Here is a 25,199-nt window from a genome sequence, read left to right as displayed (position 1 = left end):
TTTGCGATCCACAAAAGGTTTGACTAGCCAAAAGTTGGCCTATTTTCAATTTATAGGCTTTGTATATGAAGAATATTAATAAGCTACTTAGAATATGATTTAAAGTGGATGATATTAGCTAAAGCTTAGCGTAAGCGAAATTCTAAAATGTATCTAAATGTTCTGTGAAAAACAGCAAAATAGGGTGGAAAAGTATTATATCTCAACATATGTAAGAGGCGGAAAAACTCCATATTTTTGATCACCGTCAATAGTCATGTCCGTATGAACACCAAAGTCTCAGAGACTATAAGAATTTTTATTTCAACAGCACTCGATATGTTTGCACGCAGATCAAGTTCGTTTAAAATTTTTGCAAAACCAACTTTCGTCCCTCGCAAATCAGAAAAAAAATTAAATCATTTTGAAGCTTTAAAGTTTTTGTTGAGACATACTTTTGTATGTCAAAATATGGCCAAATCAATCGGGTACTTTGGCTGATAATATGGTATATGTTGTACACCATAGTATATTTATAATGTAGTACTTTTTCGGTATACCAATAATTGGCTTCAGTATATTTTAACATTTTACCACACTGTAGTGCTTTTATTCGACTGTAGTTTTCGCAATAATAAGTAATAATAAGTGATAACAATTGTAATATAAGTAATTGTAATGTTGTCTACTGTAAATTTCATTGTTGAGAATTGCAAAAATATTAATTTTTTTTTAAAATATACACTCTAGAAAAATTGTGTTGCCTCTTTTGACAACTTTTCAAAAAGAAAGAGAAGAAATGTATCTAAATTCTGTTATATATTAATGTCATGCTGTTGAACTTTATAGTTGTATTAAATACTTTTCAAAAATACACTGGCAAAAATGTATCTTAGCTTGCTAATGTTGATACTATTTGGTTCAGTTGGCACTATTTGGACGCATTTGCCACATATTTGTTGAAATGATGCTTTCTGAGGCAGCGCCTGTCATTGGCTGAGTTGGTTGGGCAAATATGAAATCACAACTAATTTACACATTTATAGATTTCAGGTTTTCAAATCTCTGTGACTGTGGCAGTCAATTTGTAGCCAACTTGCGTACTACAGCATTCTTTCTTGGGCCACCTTATTTGTTTTTTAGGTTTTTTAGGTAGGTTGAAGGGGCTTTTGGTTATGCCATTTTGGCACCTCATTACCATTTGACTATTGTGAGCTTAACTAAGTGAATGTGTCCACAAAGTGCCATTGCTCTGTGCATGCACACGACTGTTCACAACACTCTCGCAATATACTCTCAATTTCAATTTCTCACCTGCCGCCCCCGCCAACCAAAACTAAGATGAAGAAGAAGAGTAAAAGTCTCACCTCTGTCTTCTTCCCAATTTTGAAGGTCAACAATCTGTGTGTGTGTTGGCTTTTTGGTATTTGGTAATTTGACAAGTATTACGAAATTGCACTCGACAAGTACGCAAAGTAAACAAGGAAAGATCTCACAATTTAATCACACTTGAATGCTTATTTTTAACCTGAAATTCTTGGCAAATTTTGTTTCGCAAAATATTCAATATTTAATTAATAGAGGACATTGTTTTTTGCGCTTATTTTAATTGTATTTATTTGTATTACATTTCGTTTAAATTACCAAAAAAAGGAAGGAAGGATTTTTGCCTGCTGCCTGAGTATAAAGGAATGTACAGTGTGGCCTGCCTAGCACCAACCGCCGCCACCGCCCAAAGCTGCGGGCGCACCAAAGCCAAGTCCAAAGCCACCTCCAGCGCCATAGCCAGCACCAAAGCCATAGCTAGCCGGGAGTGCGGCACTACCGAAGCCACCAGCAGCCAGACCGCCATAGCCATAGCCAGCTCCAACACCAACAGCACCGGCGCCACCAGCGATGACGGGCGTGGCCACCGAGGTGACAACTGGCGTGACAACAGCCGATGTGGAAATGGCAGGAGCTGCACCAACAAAGCCGCCATACCCTGTGCCATAGCCAGCTCCATAACCACCGCTGTAGCCACCGCCATAGCCGCCAGAGTAACCACCAGAGTAGCCGCCTCCAGGCACCACCGATACCTTGATTACCTTCACGACGTTCTCGTTGCCATAGCCCGATCCATAGCCACCGCCATAGCTATAGCCACTGCCATAACCACCGCCATAGCCACCGCCATAACCTCCAGCATAGGGATAGGCACCGCCATAGCCACCAGCTCCGGTGGTTCCAGCGCCCAGCACAAGACCCAGCTTGCCAAAGGTGGCTTCACTTGGTGTCGAAAGAGCTGCGATCGCAATGACTGTCAAAGTTATTCCATAGATCTTCATGTTGCTTCTTGGTTGTTGCTTGTTATCCAGATGGAACTCTTGTTACTTGGTTTGTTTGGTGGTGGGTCAACTGACTGCTGATGTTTGACTGTTGAACTGTGTTGACCGCCATCGAGTATTTATAGGCAATTCCCTGGGGGACAGCACACAATGGCCAGGTATTGTTCTGATCTCTGAGCAGCGAAAGTGTCTGGCCAAAACGTGTGAATTGTTTAATGAGCAACCCAACTAAACCCAAAGTACAACACAAAAATTGCCTCAGAAATTACAATGTCAAAGTCAATTTATTTAGGAGTACCTCATAGTTTGGGGTTTTTTTCTACCCTTAGAACCGGAACTTTAACTCTGCGTTCGGAGAATGCATCTTTTGTAATTACTAATGGCCGTTAAATGGAATTAACACTTTCAGTTTCTACCAGATTCATAGATATGTACATTAAATAGAGAAATATGTTTAGTACTTTAATATTTGCTATGCATAATGACATTCAAATGCAAATACTTGATCAACTGAACGTACACTAAAACGTTTCAACTATTAACTACTCCAGCTTATTATCTCTTTGTACTCTATGGAACTGTTGCAAACATCTGTTCTTGCTGTTTGCAACAAATTAAACAGTTATTGTGGCTTCACTTAATTGATCTTCAATGATACACAAAATGACGAGGAAGTCTTCTTCACTATCTTCAACTGCGCAGTGCGATTAATAATAAATATTTTATTTTCATTTGTATTTTAATCAGATCCTATTATATCTTTAATACACGTATTTTTAAAATTTTTAATTTAATACTTGAGAAAAATACTCCTAACTCGACTATATCCTCACATCATTTTTGTGGCATATGTTACTATCGATATCTGTGATTGAAATCTATTGATTTGCATCAAATAAACATGGGATCATCTAAGAATCCAACACTTGTAAAATTTTGTCCTCATGGCGATAGAAAAATCGTTGAAAACAGAAAATTCTCGCTAACTCTGAAAGTAATCAAACGATTTGAACGAAATTTGGTCAGTTGGTAGTCCTGTTACCCCTATATTGTTTAACACTAGATTCAGCTTGATCCTGTCAAGGACTCTAAAGGTATGACGAGTTTCTTGATTTCGAAAAAATTCTGTTTTCTCAGCGCTTTAAAGGACTTCCAAGGATTTTGTTGCATATTCTGAATGTGTATGTTAATATCTATCGATTTGCTAAAGTATATCCAATTCGTCCTTCAAATGATGGAGTTAAAGCGGAAAATTGGAATTTTTGACTATTTTTTTTATAAAAAGAAAAGTTTCAGCATTTTTTTTGAAGTGGATCCTGAAAATCCTTGAATGCCAAGCGAAAGTGTTGGCAACTGTGACATCAAATATGCACGTCCTCTCGAAATCCGTGCAGATCCTGAAGAGCTATAGCTAAAATATAATGACGATTTCAATACACGAATCCTTGAAGTATGCTACAAAAAATGAATTACGCATTTTAAAATTGATCCTAACTTGGACAAATCCTTACAGGAATCTGTGGTTGAATTTGTAATAAAAGACCAGTAGTACGTATGTTTTTCATTATTATCTTTATTATATATTAATTGCCTTGCTGTTTATGTTATTTAATTATTTTAATTACTTGTATAATTTACAAAGTACACACAGTATACACAAAAAAAATGTAAAAAAAAGGTAAAACAATGACAAAACAATTGAGAGCGTGACAGTCGCAAATGTGATAGTTGCAATTGTGCTTTCTCTTTCTCTCCCTCTACTTCCTTCTCTCTCTCTCTCTCTTTCTTTTTCTCATCTGTCTCATTTGCTAACTGTTGACATTTCTTCTATGCAGACACTCTTTGAGTATCCTCGATTTGACTGTATAACTGAATGAAAATACATATATATATATGGATCAATATATATACATATATATATAGAATTTGTTTTTTGTTATATGTATATTGGTTAAACAACATGATTGGACATTAATTAAATTTGGTATAAAAATCTAAAACAATGTTTTTTGTTTTTGTTACAATTTGCTTGTTTTCGGTTTCGCTTTCAGTTACAATTGCATATATATATATATTTAAATGTACATACATACAGTATATATATGTCGTTCGCATAAGTATTTGAATGTTCGCTTCAATTTCAATTTCAATTCATTAATATTATTCATATTTGTTAGCAAAAAACACTTACAATAAATACTTCATATACTTCATCTTCTAATCGCCTATTAATTCTCGTCGTTTCGCTTGGTTTACTCTTTGTTTCTTTATTTTAAATATTATTTCTTTCTTTCATTTCTTTTTGTGTTGCACACGTACACATGGATTATACAGAGCTGGATATACACAAACATACATACTCTTGTGGTATTCTTTTTTGTTATACATACATACATATATGGTAGGTTGTTAGGTTGTTGTTGTTGTTATTTCTCTTGGGCCCTTCTCTTCATCTGCGTCTTTTGTGCGTGTGAACAACACTTGTTGAATTCATAATATCTTGCTAGCTTTATTACAAACATTAATTCTATTCAATTTGTTGCATCTTTATCTTTCATCTGCTGTTTTTATCTGTTTTGCAAACTAAAATACAAAATCTCGCAACCATTCTCGCGACTCCTTCTCAAATATCTTTTAACATTAGCTACTGGAGGGAAAATGAGGAAAAAAAAAACTGGAAACTGGGTTCTTAGGACCAGGCAAAGCGAAATGGAGTGGAGCATAAAATAAATCCTAGTTTTGACTTAAAAACATAACAACAAACAAAGTATTATTTCTTTAAATGATATAAGTACGGGCCACATGTGTTACAACAGTACATATCTTTAGTGTTTTTTGATTTTTCATATCTTTTCTTATCATTTTTTTTTTCGTTTTGTTTTGTTTTTTTTTCTTCTTTTTTTTTAGCTGGCTGTCTGGCTAAATGCTGGGCTGAAACAGGTTGGGCCTTAACATAATACATGGTTACACATATACATTAGACATACGTTACATAAATACATAAATATACATACGACTTATGTACAAATACATACAAGTTAAGAAGTGTGTGTGGACGATATTAGAGACGGACGACGACACAAAAGCCAAAAAAACAAGAAAAGAATTCAACAAAAAAACGAAAAGAACGTTGTGAAACAAATCACGACTTGCTGTCAAATTTTGTTAGCACCAACTCGAGCCGCAATCGCAAGTCGTTAGATGCAATATAAATTTATATATATATATATAATACCATGTATATATATGTGTGGGTGTGTGTGTGTGTATATATATACGCTATATATATTGATACATAGTTTCGTGTACAATTTGATTAGGTTACATGTACATTACATTTGCTCGATTGTGGGTTTGTTGTTTTCTTTGTTGAGTCTAACTTAGTTTGTAATTAGATTTGTTACCATAATTATTTATATATTGACAATATAAAAGCACATCGAGTTTCCCGTGTCTAATGCAGTAAAAAAGACTAAAAGCGTGTACAAAATAAACGTTCTCGTTCCGTTCTGTTCAGTTCCTTTCTCTTCTTTTCTATTCCTTTCACCTTCTCGTTGGCTATTTCTAAAACTGTTTTCGTTTCGTTTCTCTCGCATTATCAAATTTAAATAAAAAAAATCTCTGCTATTTGTAATCATCATTAAAAGTATGCAACTAAATTAAATTTATAAAAAAAAAAATTAAAATAAAATAATTGAATTTAAATAAAATTAGAAATAAAATAATAAACAACAACGCGCCCAAGATAAGCAAATGCGCATGCGATAGTTAAATTAACTTAATCGAGGGAATTACTATATACAAAACTTGGGCTTGGGTTTAGGTTTGGGTTCGGGTTTGGGTTTGGGTTCGGGCTTGGGTGACTCTGCTTCAGAAGAACGTGGAGAACTTGCGCTTGTTTGGCATCTTGCTGCTGCTGCTGTTGCTGCTGATGTTGAGGTGACTCTGATTGATGCCATTGCTCTGCTTGCCGCTGCTCACCATTGGCAAGGGCATGGACATGGGCATGGGCATGGGCACCGGCACCGAAGCATACGCCGCCGGCTCCACGACATCAGTTGTGTAGTGAACTTGCTGCTGCTGTTGGTGCTGCTGCTGTTGGGCGTAGAAGGCGGCCGTCGACGTTGCCGGTACTGCTGCTGCAGCGGCGGCTGCGGCTGCTGCTGAGGCGGGTGGCATTATGACGACGGGCACAACCACGGGTTATACAGAGATCTCATAGTTCATATCATAGATGCTGGCACGATCCGGTGTGCCGCTCGCCGCATTCTGTGCCGCTGCCGCCGCCGCTGCACTGCGACCAACTGCCGCCGCTGCTGCGGCAGCCGCTGCATTCTGTTGGGCCAGACTCGTGGGCACCACGCCGCTCGGCAATCCGCCATTGTTGCGTGCCATATTCGCAGCCGCGGCCGCTGCGGCAGCGACCTGTTGCTGCTGCTGTTGCTCCAGCGATTGCATCTCCATCGAGTCCGTCATCTCGAGGGCGCGCACAAAGCTCATGGGTCGCGTTGGCGTCTGCTTGCGTTTGATTTGCGGCGATGGCTGCGGTTGCAATGCGCCCGCTGCGCTGCTCACACTCACACCGCCCATCGGATTGGGTGGAAAGACAGCAACGCCGCCACGCAGCTGTGGCTGATAGCCGCCGCTAGTGTTGACATTGCTGTTGCCGGCATTGTTGTTGGACGCAGCGACATTGGCAATGCTGCCGCTGCTGCCCGAAGCGCCAGTGGCGCCGCCGCCATAGCGTAAGATATAGGTTTGGGCAGCGGATGTCTGTGGCATGGTTGTTGGACTTGTGGGATTCGAGCGATGATATGAAGCGGCTGCTGCTGCTGCAGCGGCAGCAGCTGCAACGGCAGCCTGTTGTTGGTGCTGCTGCTGCTGCTGTTGATGTTGCTGTTGATTGGCATAGTCCTGCAGACGCGAATGCGTCATGATTAGTGGATGGCCACCGGCGCCGGCTGTGATATACTGGCCATGCTGAAGCGCACCGCCCGCCGAGATGCTGCTGCTGTTTGGCAGTGTGCCCGCACTACTGCCCATGCTCACCGAGGCTGGCACGCCACCAACATTCCCACCAGGTGCCGTACTGAAGCCGGGCGACGTGTCCTTCCACATGTAGACGCCGCGCTGCGGACTGCCAGCAAGCTCGCGTATATTATCCACCGTATTGTTGGAGCGTGCATACGACAACTCGTTGCCGCCGGTGCCCTGACGAACCAGTTCGCCTTCGGAGAGGAAGCGACGCTGCGGACTGCCGCCGTAGGCCGCTTGGGCCAACGATTGTTGCTGCTGTTGCAATGCTGCAATGGAGGAAAAAGCCGTTAGCGTTGATCAATAATAAAAAGAAAGAACTGCTAAAACACGTTTGCCGCATTAGCTGCATTTTTACATTACAATTTGGTACTACCTTAAATCAACAATTAACTCGTTTATCATAAATATTTTATTCACTGAATCAAAGCTTCACAAAGTAATTGCATTTAATAATTTTGCTTTATACCCGCTACTCCTCATTACTACGAATCTTAGTTGCTTTTTTTGACTGAGAATCTGTATAATCTATATTTTTGGGATATTTTAACTTGATATTTTTTAAAATTTATACCGTACTTTTATTAAAAATACGTATCTTAAAGTCGAGCACACGCGACTGTATCTTTCTTACTTTTTTACATTAGTAATTTAATCTGCTTTCCCATTAACTATGTTTTATTCATTATCACAACTGAGGTGCAACAACTTGAAATGCTTAATTTATACAATAAAATGCTACTTTATTTAATTAAACTAATTGAATTTCCAGTAGTTTGTGTCACAGAAACTGAGACAATTAAGCTCGTTATAATGCACATAGAAGAATGTAATTAAATTATAAGGTAATTCATAAATTTGATTATAAATTTTAAATAGTACTGAATACAATATAGATATATACCACAATGTATACGTATATTTTGTATGAATAGTTATTAAATATGAATTGATTTTCCATGATAGCTATCGAATATTATAGCTATAAAAGCAGACTTGTTTTGTTGGCTAACAATGACGAAGTTAAAAGCAGTTTCCTACATTTTTTAAATTTAATACTATTAGCTTTTAAACATACTTTATTCTTTATGCAATTTTGTATTTTTGTCCAAGAACTGAGTTATGCTCATAAATTACTAGATGTTTCAAAAACTCTGAATTCGAATATAATTGTTTTTAGTTTGACAATATTTGGTACAAAAAAATGCATTTCAATGCGGCAACTGTGAACTAGCAATATGTAAGCTTACCTTGCTGTTGCTGCTGCTGATGCTGCAGCATGACTCGCTGCTGTTGCAGCAACAGTTGCTGCTGCTGCTGAATGCTCGGCGCCTGCGGATGCTGTGGCGGCAACCCACTCGTGTACTCATAGTAAGCTGCGGCCGCCGCTGCCGCCTGTTGCTGCTGCTGCTGTTGGGCAGCCTGCGCATTGAGGCCAATGAAGTCGGGACGACGCGGCTGCGTCGGCGTGCCTGGATTGGATCTGTGGGGCACACGAATATCATGAATTAGTTGCGTTGCAAACAGAGATTAAAATAAGAAGAGTGAGAAAGATAGATAGAAGAGAGAGAGAGAGAGAGAGCGATGAGTGGAGTGTTTGTGGTTGAGAGTTCAGTTAGAGGCGCAGCATTTTGGCAGCAGTTAGATGTTAGAACTCAACGACACACAACACACCAAACACACAGAGAGACACAGACAAAGATAAGAGATATAAAAACAGTGTGTGAGAGGAGTTATGGCAAAATGGGTTAGGCTACAATTCCTGCTCCCGGTTAGGATATTAGAGACAACGCACACACACACACACACACGCACACAGAGAACAGCTGCAGGGCATTCACATGTTAAGTTGATCAATTTGTTATCGAGTGAGTATGTTTTTGAGTATTTGGTTGGAGAATGGTTAAGTGAGTTTTTTTTCCTGTTTTATTTCCTTTTACTGAAGTTGCGGATTCTCATCTGTCCTCAGTTTCAATCCCATGTCCTCTTTACCCAATCTAATATGTCCGGCTCCGTAATAAAATAAACATCAATTAAGTTCCTAGTTCCTTTCCTGATTTTCTTGTGTCTTTTCCTAATTCCGATCGCTGTTCCAAGTCCCATCTTCTTGTCTAGAATTCCTCTCTTATTGTTTTTTTGTCCTAATGTTCTTTTCCCACATTCCTTTCTTTCTTTTGTTTAAGTATCGAAGCTCCATCCAAACACTTTCAGCTGCTTCGTTCGCTTTTGTTTTCCCTCCTCATGATCCCTAACCCCACCTAAACTTCGTATCTTATACGAACCCAGTCCGCTTTTACTTGTAACACAATCGTTTAGGTTATTGAAGACAACAAAGTGCGAACATTTGTGCATTTACACGTTAACTAGATCAATTTATTATCAAATAAGTGTGTGTTCGAAGATGAAGTTTGTCTGATTGCGCCTGCGTGTTCCGAAATTCCTCTTAGTGTATCATGCCTGCGGGTGCTTTTATGCCAACGCCTTTGTCTCAGCAGTGAGTCACGGATTCCCGTTCATTCGTCTGGTCTTAGGGCCAGTGACTTTTGGCGATGCGCTGCACGAGGTCGACAACGGTGCGCGGGACATCGGCGCGCACAAGTTTGATCAGCAGATGCAGCACATTCACCACACAGTACAATATGCTGCAGACGAGTATGATGGGGGCGAGCAAGAGTTTCGTTTGCATCGAATAGCGTGTGGTGTCCTCAAAGTCAAAGAACTCCCATAGATTGGATTGGCCGAGAAAATGCTTGCGCATACGCATCACCTGACCCTTCAGCCAGCTAAAGTACCAGCATAGAAAGAATAGCACATTCGATGTGAGATAGCCAAGCAGAAAGCCGGTCAACGTAATGTAATCCATTTGGGGCTGATCAGCTCCGATTCCGATTCCGTTTCCATTACCATTTCCAGTTGCGGCTGCGAGTGCAGCGGCTCGAAAGCCGCCTGCCATACGCAGCAGCTGCTGATGCTGCTGGCCAAAGGGTCGAAAGGCAGCTCTATTATAAAGACGCGGTCGCTGCTCTCGTTCGCATTCACGATCACGTTCACGTTCTCGCTCCCGTTCAGTTTCCTGCTTCCAGTCTCTGTCTTGCTCGTAGTCCTTTTGCTGCTGATAGCCATAGTTGTGATAAATATCCGCCACCTGCTGCTGCTGCTGATATTGCAAGTTCGAGTTGGAGTTCGTTTCGAAATTGCTGTTCGAGTTGCTCAAGATTGAATTGCAATTGCAGTTCGAGTTCGATTTATAGTTCGCATAATCCTGTTCGACCAGCTGCTGTCTGCTGCCCTTGCCCATCACTTGTTGCACACGCTGATTGTCATGGTCATGGTCATGGTCATGGTAATCATTATTTGTGTCGCCGCCGTAGACATCTTCGCCGCCGCCAGCCTTGTCGTAGTCATTTTGTCGATAGCAATCATTGCCGTAGTTGTGGCCATAGTTCAGCCATTTATTGTCATCATCGCACCAATTTTGTGCCCGGTTGTGCCCGTTGTTGTCATTGCCACTTAGCTGCTGCTCCGACTGCTGCTGTTGCACTGTTGATTTATTGTTGTTATTGTTGTTGTGGTATGCCTTGGGCCATCGTCTCGTGTCGCCAGCATCATCTTGGATGCCACGCGCCAAGTGCAACGCCAATGGATTCGCCGCAAAGTGCATGCCATTGAAATGAAAGTGGCGTCGATGTCGCAACTGAGGCGGCGTTGCAACCGTCAGTGGCAGCGTCTTGTCCATCAGGCCCAGTGAATGCACGGGTTGCGCAGTCATCTTCTTGTTATTCATCTGACTCTTTTGTTGTTACCCCAAATTTATTTACTCTCAATAAACCTCTAACGACTGACTGCAATGTAAGAGTGAGTGTGTTGGTGTGTGTGTATGTGTGTGTGCCAAAACGAATTTATAATTAAAAAGAAAAAAAACGAAAAAGTGAAGAGAGAATACACAAGTTGATACAACTAATACAATAAATTTTCTGTTATATTGTTTGACAGAATTTTTGTTTTTTTTTTGTTTTAAGGTTGTTTGGATTATTTTTGAGTATTGAAATTATTTACTAGATCTGACGAAAATGAATTGAGAGCTATGACTTTCGCGTCTATGTTGAGTCGAATGGAATGAGCTTAATTTTGGTTGTTTTTTTTTGTTTTTTTGTGGGTTAGCCAGATCCCCTGAATAAATGAACAAAGCCTGCTGATTATTGTATTTGAGACGATATCGTATTATATATAGAATGGGAAAACTGCGGCACCAAAACAATCAACAAATCAACAATCAAAATTCAGTTTTTAAATGCAAAAAAATACACTCACCTCCAATCGAATGAAAGCTGTGAGGCTGAGAGGCTATATAGCTATATATATATTATATGTTTGTTATCTGTCCTACATACATTACATATTACATCACATACATCACATATGTACATCAGTATTTTTATTCATATTCGTCACATTTCGCCTATTTGCTAATTTTGTTTTCTTGTTGCTTTATTTGATTAGACTTTTTTCGTAATTCGTATTGTACTTTTTTATTCAATATTTTTTTTTCTATTTTTGTTTTTTCATTTATTGTTTTATATAGTAAGCTAAGCCTAGGAATTAGTACTGTTCTCAGAGTTTGAGTATTGACTACATCAAGAAGGAATATATATTCAACAAAAAAAAGAAATACATAATTACAAAGAAAACGAAAAAAGAAAAGTTGAAAATAATTAGATTAAAAAGTGTGGTAAACAAATTATGGGGAAAAAGCAGTGTGTGCAAAATACAATATACACATAAATGAGCGAGATAGAGAGCGAGAGCGAAAGAGAGAGGGTGCGAGCCTGCGAATGAATGAGAAAGAGCGAACGAGCGAGCGAAAGAGAGACAGAAAGATCTATCTACTTTATTCAAGTGTAATTTAAATGAAAAGCACTGAAGAGGAGTTCGACGACCTGTCAACTCTGTCTCTATTGCCAACTCACTCGATGTCATGCAGTGAATGCATCCAGCATACATGATGATTAACGAATATGAACAGCAGCAACAACAACAACAACAACACAACTACAGGGCAGATGCACTCAGAATACAATGGGTTCGAAATAGACTAAAGCCGAGAAGAGCACTTGATTCAAAAGTGAAATTTATATATTTATTTTCAGCTTCATGAAACTTGCTTAATGTGCCTTTACAATGTGCTTCATTTCAGTATGCGAGCAAATTAATATGGTATGTAATTTCTTTTAGTTTTATTCAAAAACTTTTTATTTGTATATATCATATACAATCTATATATATGTAATTTCTATCATTTCTATCAGTAAAAGAAATCGTGTTGCCTACTCTTCAAATTATTTACAATGAAATTGTAATTTGCTAATAATAATTTTAAAAAATTAAAAAGAAAGCGTGCAAGTCTCGTGAAGAGAAAAACCATTAATTTAAATTGTGGAGTCGGAGGACTGCAAATTAAATTAAAAAATAATTCAAACCAAGTTGGAATAATATGTCGCCATAGAAATAGATAATGAATCTGATTTCATCTGTTCCCTTTAATAATTGAGTTTCAGTGGTGTGGTGACCATGATTTTCGTGTCAAATATAGGCACATAAAGATTTCTAAGAGCGGTCATTTTAAAATTTGTGGCAATGCAATACATTTCTTCTATTAAGTACTGAGTAAAATATTTGACAACTTCATGGAAACATCTAACAAAGTCTTATTATACATTTCAAATTATCTGCTATTGTTTTAATTCAATATTATTAAATTAACTAACGCATTGAATTCATTTTCAGAAGTTGACATTTTGATTACTTTCGTTTTTATATTCATCAACTATTTGACAACTAAAATAAATCAATCAATAATCGCAAATAATTTAGCTCTGTTCAAATTGCTTCAAAAAAGGCGGAAACTTTCATGGCTGATTTTATTGAGCACTGACTATGTTTGCCTATGAAAGGTAATTCATTAATTGCTCGTCATAGCAACCTACACAACATAAACTGGCAAGAAAATTTAATTAAAAACTGCTTCGTGGCTTAATTTAATGGAAATTATAGCAAATCATCGTCAAGTGTCGTCAACTTAATAATATTGACAAATTAAGCAAGAAAAGCAATTCAAATTCAAATTCAATTGTTGTGGTCATCAATTTGTAGCATTCTAATCGAAACTTTTGATTTGTCTACTATTTAAAGAAATCGATATGTAAATGTCTGAAATGTCAGGTCAAAATTTTTGCTTGCCAGAAGAGAAGCGGAACGAGGAAGGATTTGGCTGCAACAATCAAATTACAGTAAGGCAATTTACACACAATGACAACATGGACACAGAGCAATTGAGCAGCAAGTTTTGTGGGCGGAAGCGGAGGCGAGGCGAAGGCAGAGGAACTACTATTAATTAGACGAGAGAGAGAGAGAGAGAGGGAGAGACAAACAGAAAGTACTTACAGCCTGAGCACAAAAAATACGAAATTTGAAATTGGAAAATGTGGCAAAAATGTAAGCAGAGGAGAGAGAGAAAGGAGAGGAGATGTGTGTTGATGCATTTGTTGGACAATCAACAAAAAAAATTGTAAGCGCAATTGATCGAATAAGCACAGTAAAAATGTAGTATAATAGCTTGGGTGGAAGATAAAGAATTTGAAGGCGACGGCGGAGGCGAAGGCGACTCAAAAGTGTGAACTTTGGAGTTACTTGCGACTTACCTTCTCACTGGACTTGCCATCACAAGTGGCGTGGCTACGCCCAGTGGCTTGATTCGTTGTTGCATGGTGGGCGTGGCGGTGGTATTGCCGCCACCGACACCGCCGCTGCCACGCTGACTTTGTGCTACCTGACCCTGAACGACGCCGCCAACCTGACCACCGTTGACCACATACCCGGCACCCGGATGGTCCGGCGAGAGTGCGTCACTCGTGTAGCCTCGCTGTGGATCCAGTCCCCTGTACAAAACAAATGACATTACGTTAGTGTTTGCTTGTGTGTCTGCGGACAAATTTGCCCACAATTTGTGTGTTTGTGTGTGTGCACACTCACTCACCTGGGCCTTGCGTGCGGACTGTGTCGAGGATGATACATGCGTAGATGGCGAGGCGAGTCGCCACCACCGCCACCGCCACCGCCACCGCCTGGTTGTGTGGATGAATTTGGTGCACCAGCACCGCTGGCAATGTTGCCGTTGTTCATGCTGGCTATGTTGATGCCACCGGGTGTCGTGTCGCTCACTTGCGGCAGGTAAAAGTTGCTCGAGTTGTGACGCTGCAACGGCGGCGTCGGCTCGCAGTCTTGACTCTGTGACGCTTGCGGCGGCTCCAGATCCGTGTCCGAGCATTCGCGACCCGGCGACAGCTAAACCGGAAAAAGAAACACACAATTTTTGTTGGATGGCAACAATTAGTCAATGCGAGTTGTACCCCAAAATAGGGGGCAAAATGGGCGTGGCAAAACATAAAAAAAACGTGCGCAATAAACCTTATTACGAGTAGTTACGATTGATCGATTCGGAATGTACTTGAAACCAAATGAGAAACGAAACGAAAACGAAAAATTGTGTTTTTCATTATTGTTTTTTTTTTGTTGTTGGACAAATGAATGCGTTTTGGGACAAATCTTTGGTTGTCTCCCCGCCCCGTCCCTAGAGAGAGAGAGAGAGTATGTGTAACGCACAGTGTATGTGTGTGTGTGTGAAAACTAAAAACGAAACTTGTATCAAAAGTGCAAATGCACTGCATAAAGGACTCTATAAATCAGAAGAGAGAGAGAGAGAGCTACGAAATTCTCTAACGAAACTTGGAAGATACTCAGCGTAATCGCTGTTAAAAGAGAGAGAAGAGAGTAAAGACAAAGATAAAGAAGTCTGACAGACAGAGAGAGAAAGGTAAAGAAAGTGTTTCACAAAGACAGAGAGAGAGAGAGAGCATAATTTGATTTGTGATGAGAGAGAGGAAAAGCGAGTAGAAAAATCAAGTCAATCACTAGGTCAATCATTATCAATCAATATGAATAATCAGTTTAGAAAATAAAATCATAGTATTACAAAATACAATTATATATAAATATATATGTTGTTCATTTTCTTTTTTTGAATTCTTTTTTTTTACCTTTTTCGGTGCTTGCAGAAAGTGTAGAGTTTTGTTTTTGGACCAATTCTTAAAATGTTTTCTTTTGCAAATGCTACTTGACTATATTTAATTTGTTTTTTGTTTTTTTTTTGCATTAGATTCACAACAGTCTGCGAGTAAATATACAGCACGAATCCAATGAAACAAACGAGCCGATTAACAATTAGGCAAAAAGCTTTAACCCAAACAACAAACTTAACACAACTTTTTTACCGCGTGCATGCAAATTGAAATTCGAATTCAATCCAAAAATAATTCAAATTCAAAATACTGTGAAACTCAAAATCAAATCAAATCAACTTTAAAACCAAACTAAGCAAATCAAAACGAAACAACAAAGTGGGCCTTAGTAATACACCTACGAATAGTAGATAAAAAAGGAAGCGTGTTTATTTTTGTCAAAGCATCGCAATAAGTAAACTCAAACTCAATTGAAATTAAATTATATGTGTGTATTTGTATATATAGTCAGCTATACATTCAAAATAAAAAAACATTTTGCGGCCGGACGAAGCTTTAATTAAATGCAGGGTTAATATTCAAAATCTATTCATAGCTATGGTCATAACTCTTGAGAACTCAATGCTATATACAAATATTCGATATTTTCGTTTCGAATGCATAAAAATGAAAATCAATTGCACATATTTTGTCTGAAGTATTTCTGTTTGATTTTATTTATATTAAAACACAATCAGAATTGTTTAAAAGCTGACCATAGCTATGAATAAGCTAACAACAATAAAATGTATTTTGCAGCAACTTGAACAATATTTATATTGAAATATATTTTCGAAAACCCTTCTTTATAATATTACTTTACATATAACAAATATATATATAATGGGCAAACATCTAGAAGAAGTCTTTCTAAATAATCTTGGAATTCTTTTCAATACAAAACAGACAAGCGGACATTTAGAATTCTAGAATATAGAAGAATATTCTCTACGCTGCGGGGCGTGACAAAGTTAATATAGCAAACTACACAAGTGCATACTCAGTAGATAAATATACCAAAGTCAGGATATTAGAGGGGCAAAGATAGATAGCAAAAGAGAGGGAGAGAGAGAGACAGAATTAGAGTAGAAATAAATCAGCAGCTTTGGCGATAGAATGAAATAGAATGAGAATGTGCATTTCATTTTATAACTGTGTCGTGTGATGAGTGTGTGTGTGTGTTTGAGATGAGTATGTGTGTGTGCCACTATTTGGAGGGTAAACCAGAGCATGGCCTATTGGGTAATAACCACTACACTACATATTATATTTGTCACAATTTTGTCGGTCGGTCGCGGACATCGAGCACGGCACAAAAAGGTAGAAAGCATTACGGAAACATAAATTGATTTGGCCAAATGCAGCAAAACTTGCAATTTGGCAAGGATATAACACAGAGAGAGAGAGAGAGAGGGAGAGAGAGCCAGAGTTTTTGATATCAAGCCGAGTTACATGACTGTGCGTTAAATATACAGTTCGAGGGGGGAGGCGAAAGGAGATGGAAAGGGGATTTAGTTTACATGCATGTACAATTATGAATACATTCATGTTTTTTATGGAGTTAAAAATACAAGTTAAAAGCAAAAGCATTTTGGCAGCTGACTGATCATTAATGTAAAACGGGGTTATTAATCAGCCAAATAACATAAAAATAAATACCATACACAAACTTAAACCAGTTACAAACATAATAATCATAATAATAATAACGATAAACAATTAAATACAAATTGAAATATGAGGTTTTTAAAGGCAACAAGTGGCGACAGCAGTTTCGAATTTGTTTTTTTTTTGTTTCAGTCACCACTCGACTAAAGTTACAGATGCAGATGCAGTTACATTTACAGATGCAGTTACACAAATAGTTGTGATAAGACAGAGTAGATACAAATGTTATATAGAGTTCAATTTGTTTTGTTCTTTTAATTTGTATATAGAATTTAATTTGCATAGCAATTTCTGCAATGTTTCGTTTTGGTTTGCAAAATGTTACCCACCTTACTATAAAGCGTTGTGCTGCCCGACCGCTGATTATAACCATTGCCCTCGGCCATATAAGTCTTTACCTGAATTCCACGCTTCTCCCGACTCGTATCATAGAAGGAGCGGGGTGAATATTGTACCGAAGTGCCGCGCATGCCGCTGCCAACGCCTACGCCGGCCGTGCTGCCATTGCCGCCGGCTCCTGCTCCGCTGCCGCTGCCGGAGTTGGTCTGTTGATTGGTCCGATCGTTGCAAATAGTGCTTATCGCTTGATTCTGTGTCTGTGATCTCCTCGATGCATACTTCTTTGGCTTCAGCAAACTGTTTACATTCAATCAATAAAAATGGACATCAATTAAACTCAATTTTAAATAACACGATAATACGAATAATAATAATACCTTGGATACTGGGGTCCAAACTGCGTGTAGCAACAGTTGTGCCAACAGCCACGTGAGAATGGATTGTAGCCGCCCTTGAATTTGCCCGTCACCTGCTCGTTTGTGGTGCGACCCCGCGACACCAGCACCATATGGAAGCCCGTAAGGCCAAATATTGGTATTGCCAGCACTGTGACAAGGCCCATCAGTATCATACTGTGACGATCCAAGAAGATTCGCTAGAGTTAAGTACAACCAACTTGTTGGAAAGAGTTGTGAGCTTATGCTCTACGCTTTGTTAGTTAACCTTTCAGTTGCTTTCTCTTTGAAATTAACTACAATGCAACTAAATATATTCTAATCACTTTACTACTTCTCATTTGGTTTAAAGTCCTGCAATTGAATACGTTATAAACACATAAAACCTCATGGTTTATGCTGCAAACGCTTGGTTTAGCATGAGCTGCAGTAAACAGTGCAATCTAAGAGCATTTTAAATGAGCTTTTTCGTAATAGTTTTAGTTGCGAGCGAAGTATGCAAAAATGCGCATTCATAAAAAAGAGAATTGGAAAACATCGAATTCAAGTAACACTTTTCATAAAGTTTTAACATTTCAATTACAACAAATGTGCTAGTCAAGTTCTTATAAATTAATGAATTAAAACAAGCATTCAACGAATAAATTACACAAAATATTTCAATATCAAAAGCTTTTGACTAACTAAAATAAACTGTCACAATCAGGGTTAGTTTGCTATACATTAAAAATGTAATAAATTTACTTTCAAATAAAGCTGAAGCATCGTTTTTTTAAAGGCCTAAAAATTTAGCTTTTGACTGATGAAGTATGTAAGTTAAGTTTTTATAAAAAGGTGAATTAAATGCAAAATTATGCTATATATTTATGCTATACACTAACTCTATCATCTATCTACTATCACAAAGAATTGGATCATTAAATAACAGATAAATAAGATTGGTTTTCCTTTTGCTACAGTTTAAAATGATTAGTGATTAGTGTTGTGAATATTCTTGATTTGTTTTTGTAAAAAGGATACGCGACAATGGGCGCCGTCTGTTTGATGCTTGGCATGATTTTGAGCACATAGAAGAGGCATAGTGAGAATATGCTCAGCATATGGATGGAGAGTGAGACGAGGAAGAAGAAAAAGAATCTATAGTTGCGTCTCCCAATGCAATTGTTCACCCACGGACAGTGATGATCAAATGTCTGCAAAACAAACCAGACAATTTTCAATAGAGAGAGAAATTAGTTGGAGTAAAATTTAAGTTGGAATTAAAGTCCTTACCTCAATGCAATGATTGCAGACAGAGCAGTGAGAGCAGCGGGGCGGGCGATAGAATTTACAGGTGACACACCATTTCATTTTGACGGTGATGCCATTGATTTCGGCATTCTTGTAGAGCGGTGCACGGAACTCCTCTTCACAGTCTTCGTCGGGCGAGGCTAGAATGCAGTCAAGTTTAGGCTGTGCGGATGACGCTGGATACCATTTAGCACGCTACATACCTTTGGGTATAATGCCCGGATCCATGAATGTGGCCAGCGTAAAGTTGGCCAGCACAAAGAATGTGATAACGCCCTGATATGCCAGCACCCAAGGATGTGTCTTCACATAGTACTGGCAGCTGCAACACAAACAAGAAAAAGAGGCATCATTAGAGCACAAGTATACATATATGTAGTTCAACAAAAAAGAGCATAATTTACATAATCATTTTGGCCAAAAATTCGTCTGACCCGAGCAGAGAGCCAGTCCCTCGTTATACACTCTGCTTTCGTACACGGTTTTACCCTTTTGGCCCGTCCCTAATGTCACACAATCACTTTAAAGTCCACTGAACTGGAAACGCTTGACGAGCCGAGCATTTTCTCTCTCACACACTCCCACACACACACACAGAGTCATATGCATATGTTGGCTGGCATCCTCTTAACCCAAACCCAACTCTGCCTAGAATCTATCACAGCCTGCTGTCTGGCAATGCTGTCGAGAGTTGCCCAAGGTATACGGTATACACGTAAGTAATACGCTTTGAATTGCATCAGACACGAGTTCGTATCGCTTGCAAAATAAATCAGCAAGCTTTAAAAAAGGAATTTCTAGCATAATTGCATTATTAAAAATAAGTAAGAAAGCTACAGTTGAGTGTGCTCGACGCGCCATCATTTTGAATAAAAGCAAAAGAATTCGGTATTATTTTTAAATATACCAAATAATATACCATATACTAAAAATATACCAAATTATATATTTGGAATATTGATATAGTACTAAATTTAAAATATACCATAGAGATAATATATCGCATAAATACTAAAAATATATCAAATGCCATATTTGGTATATCAATAAAGTACTACATTCGAAATATACCATAGAGGTCAAAATATATCATATAGTCAGCGGGTGTAAAAAAATAATTACCCAAAAGAAACACTTTCAATTATCTTTAAAATCATGTAACTTACTCGTAAACATCAAATTTAATATTCAAATAGATTGCGAATATAAAAATGAAAACAGTTCATTTAGCTGTGATTTAGTGTAAACTTTATTTAATAAAAACACAGAAGAAACACTTTAAATTATCTTTACAATCAATAAGTAGAGATGTACTTAAAAAACCAAATTTAATTTGCAAATAGTTGCCTATATGAAGAAAGTTTATTTTTAGCTGTGATTTAGTTTAGACTTTATGAAGCGTCACACCTAATAGAGAAATGTCAAATGTCGCTCATTCAAAATTGAAAACTCCAGTAATTAAGGTGTTTTGGTAAGTTACTTAGTGTCAGTTGCTTTTAGCTGGCAAACTCAAAAACAATACAAATAAGTTGCCAAAACTGCAAATTGACATTTGCAAAGGTGGCACTTTAATTCCAAGTGAAAAGCCTGTCAAGTTGCCAATTAAAATGTGAAATGGACGATGGATATATTTGAGTCAGTTTATTCAACTGCAATTCAAAACAATATTTTTATGGAATTTCTTAGCGGAAGCAATGAATTTGATGCGTGAGATGAGCAATTCCTGATTGCATATCCCGACGTATCAAGTTTGTATAATTAAGCGGCTTAGCTATTGTGATGTGGTCTTAATCCACGACAAGCACAGCAGCAGCAGCAGCAGCAATTCATTTAATGCGCCCTCCCACATGCTGACACACGTAAAATGCAATCCGTTGAGTGAGTGAGAGGCAAACAAAAAAAAAAAAGGCAGAGCTTAGTTGGAGCCTTTAAGTAGGAAGCGACATTCAGTTTATTTTTTGCTTTTTCTCTTCTTTCTAATAAAATAGAAATAGAAGTACATATTACAAAAAACCAAAAAAAAATAGGAAAGTGGAGCACACGCAGATGATAGAAAGATATGAGACAGTAAAAAAAAAAAAATAGGAGACATCGTCATGAAGAGGATATGGAATTTGATGCCTGGCTCTGACTCTGTCTCTGGTGTTTGCTTAAGGATTTTACTGGTGAGTGTGTTGGCCTATGCTGCAGGTATCCCACTGACTGACTGACTGACTCACAGAGAAGAGACTCTGGCTTACTTTGCATAGGTAGAACACACACACAAACGCAGAGTAGAATCAACAACGAAGTGCACATCAAATAAGTGAGGTAGATCCAACAAAAGCTGGAAAAAGAGGGAACCAAACATGGAACAAGAACAAGACACAAGTGATGCTCGACAGGGACACATACATCCATCAATTAATGTTGGCCATCAAATTGAAACAAATTGCAAGGGAACTCTTGGCAACGACAACCTGACAACCCGACAACCCGACAAGCAAAAACCCGACCCGTTTATTGAAAAATAAACAGAGAAAAGCCAAGAGAGAAGAAGAGCGCAGAGTGACAGGCAACAAGAGAACAGGCATTTTACCATACTCTATATCAAATTTATGGCATTTTAATTCTATTTTTGCTCAAAAGCCTTTGAAGGTACTTATTATTTAACAAATTATGCATGCAATTCTTAAGTATTTAACATGACATGAATTCTTTGAAGTCTCTCATGAAAATAATTGATAAAATGCCAAGTGCTAAAATATTAATTGTTTTTTGCTGGAAGTTAAGCGGAAGCAGGCAGACTGCATTACATATTTAAATAGGAATTTTAATATGTCCATACTTATATATTTGAATAGTGCATTGATGGCACAACATTAAATGCAAAGTACTGTGGCCACCTGTTGCTTTTGCTGACTCGCTAGCTGCCACCTGAAAATGGCGCTTGACGAGCATCCAAACGCAGCAGGGGAACTGAACTGACTAACTGACAGACTGAGCGACTGACTGAAACGAAACGCTTCTGACTTTTGGGAAGAGCATTTCCGGTGCATTAAGCAACCTTTCAACTGGTAGCTGCTACTGCTGGTCTTCTGCTGTTCTGCTGTTGTTGTTTGTAGTTGTCTCGAGTCTGGATTTCAGCTGCAGGAAATTGAATTCTTATGTAATGTGCATTGCGTTGCATTGGACGCAGCAGCAAGTGTGTGGGTGAGGGCAGGCCAAGGACAGACACAGACACAGTCACAGCCACAGCCACAGATAGAAACAAAAACAGAGACGTGGGTGGCAGGCAGTCGACGCCGATGGATTATGCGCTGTGTGTGTTCAAGTCACAATTCATGGCCAAGAGGCATGCCAGAAACAGTCGTCGATTCTATCTGCTTATGACGTCGTTGACCTCTGTATCTCTTTATGATATTTGCAATGTGCAATTAATTGAAATGAGTTAATTGAGTTATTCATTTTATGGCTTATAATTAAATTGAAATTGAGGCAGGTAAAAATAAACGACTTTTGATACAATCAAATCAAAAGTCAGAACAGTTTTAGTTGCATTCTATATATTCCACTCAATTTCAAACTGATGATGTTGTCTCACTTAATGTCGTCACTTTGTCTCTCTGCCAGCATGTTTTGGGGCAATGAAAAGCTTACGCACACACGCACACATGAGCACACAACGAATACAAAAATATCCTCAACTATCGCAGCATGACAGAGAGTTGGGGGCATTAGTCATCGCCATCGCGTCGTCATTCAGTGGCATTCGCCACGGCAAACAAAAAATGGAACGAAACAAGAGCACAGCGGGTTGTTCAGGTACCAACACCAACAAAGACTCTTATCGGTTTGCCAGAGGGCGACGAAATCGAAATTGAAACCAACAAATCGTTCACCTCACTCACACTTTGCTTTTATGCTGCCGCGCATAGTTTTCGGCCGAAGCCTTCAAAAAATCCGCGGGCCAAAATCGCTCAATGATAAGCAAGGCAACCAACGGCGACCTCTTCTGGGGACAACGCTTTATCGGCTCAATTCGCAGCTGCGATGCGATATAGCCCGCCTTAGTTATTTTCATATGTTATTTCGCATTCGAAAATAGTATCAACAACAACCAAAGCAACAACAGCAACAAAACACAACATTCACGATAAGCTTAATCCGTCGCAGTCTTCGGCGATGAGCCAACACTCGAGCGTTGCACGTTTGTGAGAATTCTAACAGTCATTTATTTGTGACTCGACGCATGATTCAACATAAAAATATCAGTATCAGTTGTTTTCCAAAAACAGTTCAAAAAAACCCAATAATCACCAAGTGCCGGATAATATTGAAGACAGTGAAAAGGCCTAACCAGTGATGGAGGATGCAGCAAATATAATGCACCTACATATATCTCACTTAACTGCATCTAATAAAATAAGCATTTCAGCAAAAAGATGATGAGTGAAGCAGCATCTCCATGTCTACTCTTTTCTCAGTTAGTGTGACTGTTAAGCAAAGTGCTGCTAAGTGACATATTCTATATTTCACTTAACTGCAAAAGGATGTTAAGTGAAAATATGCTTAGTGAAGCAAAAAATAGTTTCTCACGCATTAAGTTAATTTTCTATCTTTGTTGTGTGACTGTTAATCAAAGTGCCGTTAAGCGCCTTTCATATCTCACTTAACTGCAACTGATAAAATAAGCATTTAAGCGAAAAGATGTTGAGTAAAGCAAGAAGATTTTTTCTATATTTACTACGCCTTAAGTTTAGTTTTCTATCTATGCTGTGTGACTGTTAAACAAAGTGCGGTTAAGTGATCTTTATTATAACTCACTTAGCTGCAACTGATAAAATATGCTGTTAATTAGAAAATTGTTTACAGAGACAACCAATTTTAATATTTTTAATTCATTTAGTTAGTTTTTTACCTATGCTATGTGATTGATAAACAAAGTGCCGCTAAGCGTCTTCTTCTATATCTCTCTTTTGATGACTTTCAGTGAACCAACAATTATTTTCTATACTAATTAATCTTTTTGTTAATTTTGTATCTGTGCTGTATTGCTGCTAAACGAAGTGTCGCTAAGTGAGTTGCAGAAGTAAATACCCTGTGGCCATTAAATGAATGTTAAGCAACGCAAAGTTATCTATCTCTATCACTTGTTGTTCAAAAATAATCATTTCTCTAAGCTAAACAATACGTTCAACCAAAATCAAATTACATTGTGTGCTCTCCACTCTGTTTTTATTTTTATTTGTTGCAATCAATTTCAATTGTATATTTCAATTTTGAGCAGATCTTCTTGTGAACACACACAACACACAACACACACGTAAGTATTTTGTATTGTATAAGTGTGTGCATTTGTGTTGTTTTGCTCAATTCAGGTGTAAATATATAAAATGTGCGCCCATTTGGCCACGCAATTATTCGGCACCCGAAGGAAAAAATAACAAATTTTCGAAAAGTTCACACACAGTGTGTGTGTTATGTTATTGTATGTTATGTGGCTACTCGTTGTGGTGTTCATGGCTCTTTCAAATTCTGTTTGCACTGGGCAACCCGGAATGGGCGGCAACAGGCGTGACTCAGTTTTGGATTTCAATTGCCGGTTGCTCTGACGATGACGATGATGATCAAGAGATGATGATGTTCTGTGCTCGATGTAATGCTGGCAAAGTGAAGTGTCCTCCGTTAGTTGTGTCATGCGCCATGTCAAGTTAAATATTTATTTATGTGCACGAGTATGATGTGGGTCAGAGAGGCTGAAAATTGATTTTCTTGCAATATATATATGTATATATATTTAAAAAAAAGAGGCGACCCCTAAAAACCGATTAAGCTCGTGCTGGACCCAGCTCTTAACTGGGCTCCAACAATCCACCGACCACTGACAACTGGCAACTGGCCAGTCAAACTTTTGTGCCAGGTCAGTCAACTTTGTTTTTGGGAGCCTCAAAACCAAATACGGTTTGTTGCCGCCTGCAAAAAATATATATTTTCTTTAACCAAATATTAGATACTTGTCTATTTGCAGTGCATTTCATTTCAATCAAAACGAATAAATTGAACAAAGCAAG

The 25,199-nt window shown here is 38.4% G+C and overlaps 3 protein-coding genes and 1 long non-coding RNA gene across 16 annotated transcripts in view; 1 reads left to right on the top strand and 3 right to left on the bottom strand.

Annotated features, from left to right (window-relative positions):
* Positions 1-1,618: 1,618 nt before the first annotated feature.
* On the bottom strand, positions 1,619-2,385 carry LOC132796693 (ctenidin-3). Its single transcript, XM_060807948.1, has one exon. The coding sequence runs from the start codon at positions 2,304-2,306 to the stop codon at positions 1,689-1,691; it is 618 nt and encodes a 205-aa protein (XP_060663931.1). The 5' UTR covers positions 2,307-2,385; the 3' UTR covers positions 1,619-1,688.
* A 1,474-nt stretch (positions 2,386-3,859) lies between these two features.
* The window catches only part of LOC132795014 (palmitoyltransferase ZDHHC8), a 34,892-nt gene continuing 13,552 nt past the window's right edge, over positions 3,860-25,199 (bottom strand). For 6 of the 11 annotated variants that reach the window (XM_060805405.1, XM_060805408.1, XM_060805404.1 and 3 more), the window contains exons 3-11: positions 19,350-19,468; positions 19,129-19,286; positions 18,877-19,049; positions 17,839-18,033; positions 17,452-17,758; positions 14,374-14,681; positions 14,039-14,275; positions 8,591-8,823; positions 3,860-7,609 (exon numbers count right to left, since the gene is read on the bottom strand). In XM_060805405.1, coding sequence (XP_060661388.1) covers positions 6,510-7,609; positions 8,591-8,823; positions 14,039-14,275; positions 14,374-14,681; positions 17,452-17,758; positions 17,839-18,033; positions 18,877-19,049; positions 19,129-19,286; positions 19,350-19,468 — 2,830 coding nt within the window. In that variant the 3' untranslated portion in view covers positions 3,860-6,509. Of the gene's footprint in view, positions 7,610-8,590; positions 8,824-11,651; positions 11,970-14,038; positions 14,276-14,373; positions 14,682-17,451; positions 17,759-17,838; positions 18,034-18,876; positions 19,050-19,128; positions 19,287-19,349; positions 19,469-25,199 lie in introns of those variants that run through there. The other 5 variants (XM_060805412.1, XM_060805410.1, XM_060805413.1 and 2 more) reach the window with 5 other exon arrangements.
* On the bottom strand, positions 9,681-11,411 carry LOC132795016 (transcription factor mef2A). The gene has a single exon (XM_060805414.1). It carries the CDS (start codon positions 11,122-11,124, stop codon positions 9,868-9,870), a length of 1,257 nt encoding a protein of 418 aa, XP_060661397.1. The 5' UTR covers positions 11,125-11,411; the 3' UTR covers positions 9,681-9,867.
* Positions 11,948-15,933, top strand: LOC132795017 (uncharacterized). 3 transcript variants are annotated; one of them, XR_009633406.1, is made up of 4 exons: positions 11,948-12,420; positions 12,488-12,554; positions 13,125-13,905; positions 15,553-15,933. It is a non-coding gene; the product is annotated as an uncharacterized LOC132795017 (long non-coding RNA). The 3 variants fall into 3 exon arrangements; XR_009633407.1 differs by lacking the exon at positions 13,125-13,905 and having other exon boundaries at positions 11,979-12,420; XR_009633405.1 differs by lacking the exons at positions 13,125-13,905; positions 15,553-15,933 and adding an exon at positions 12,647-13,095 and having other exon boundaries at positions 11,979-12,420.

Source organism: Drosophila nasuta, chromosome X (genome assembly GCF_023558535.2).
Source record: "Drosophila nasuta strain 15112-1781.00 chromosome X, ASM2355853v1, whole genome shotgun sequence".
Classification (NCBI taxonomy): Eukaryota; Metazoa; Arthropoda; class Insecta; order Diptera; family Drosophilidae; genus Drosophila; species Drosophila nasuta.
This window is presented reverse-complemented; position numbering and strand designations above follow the sequence as displayed.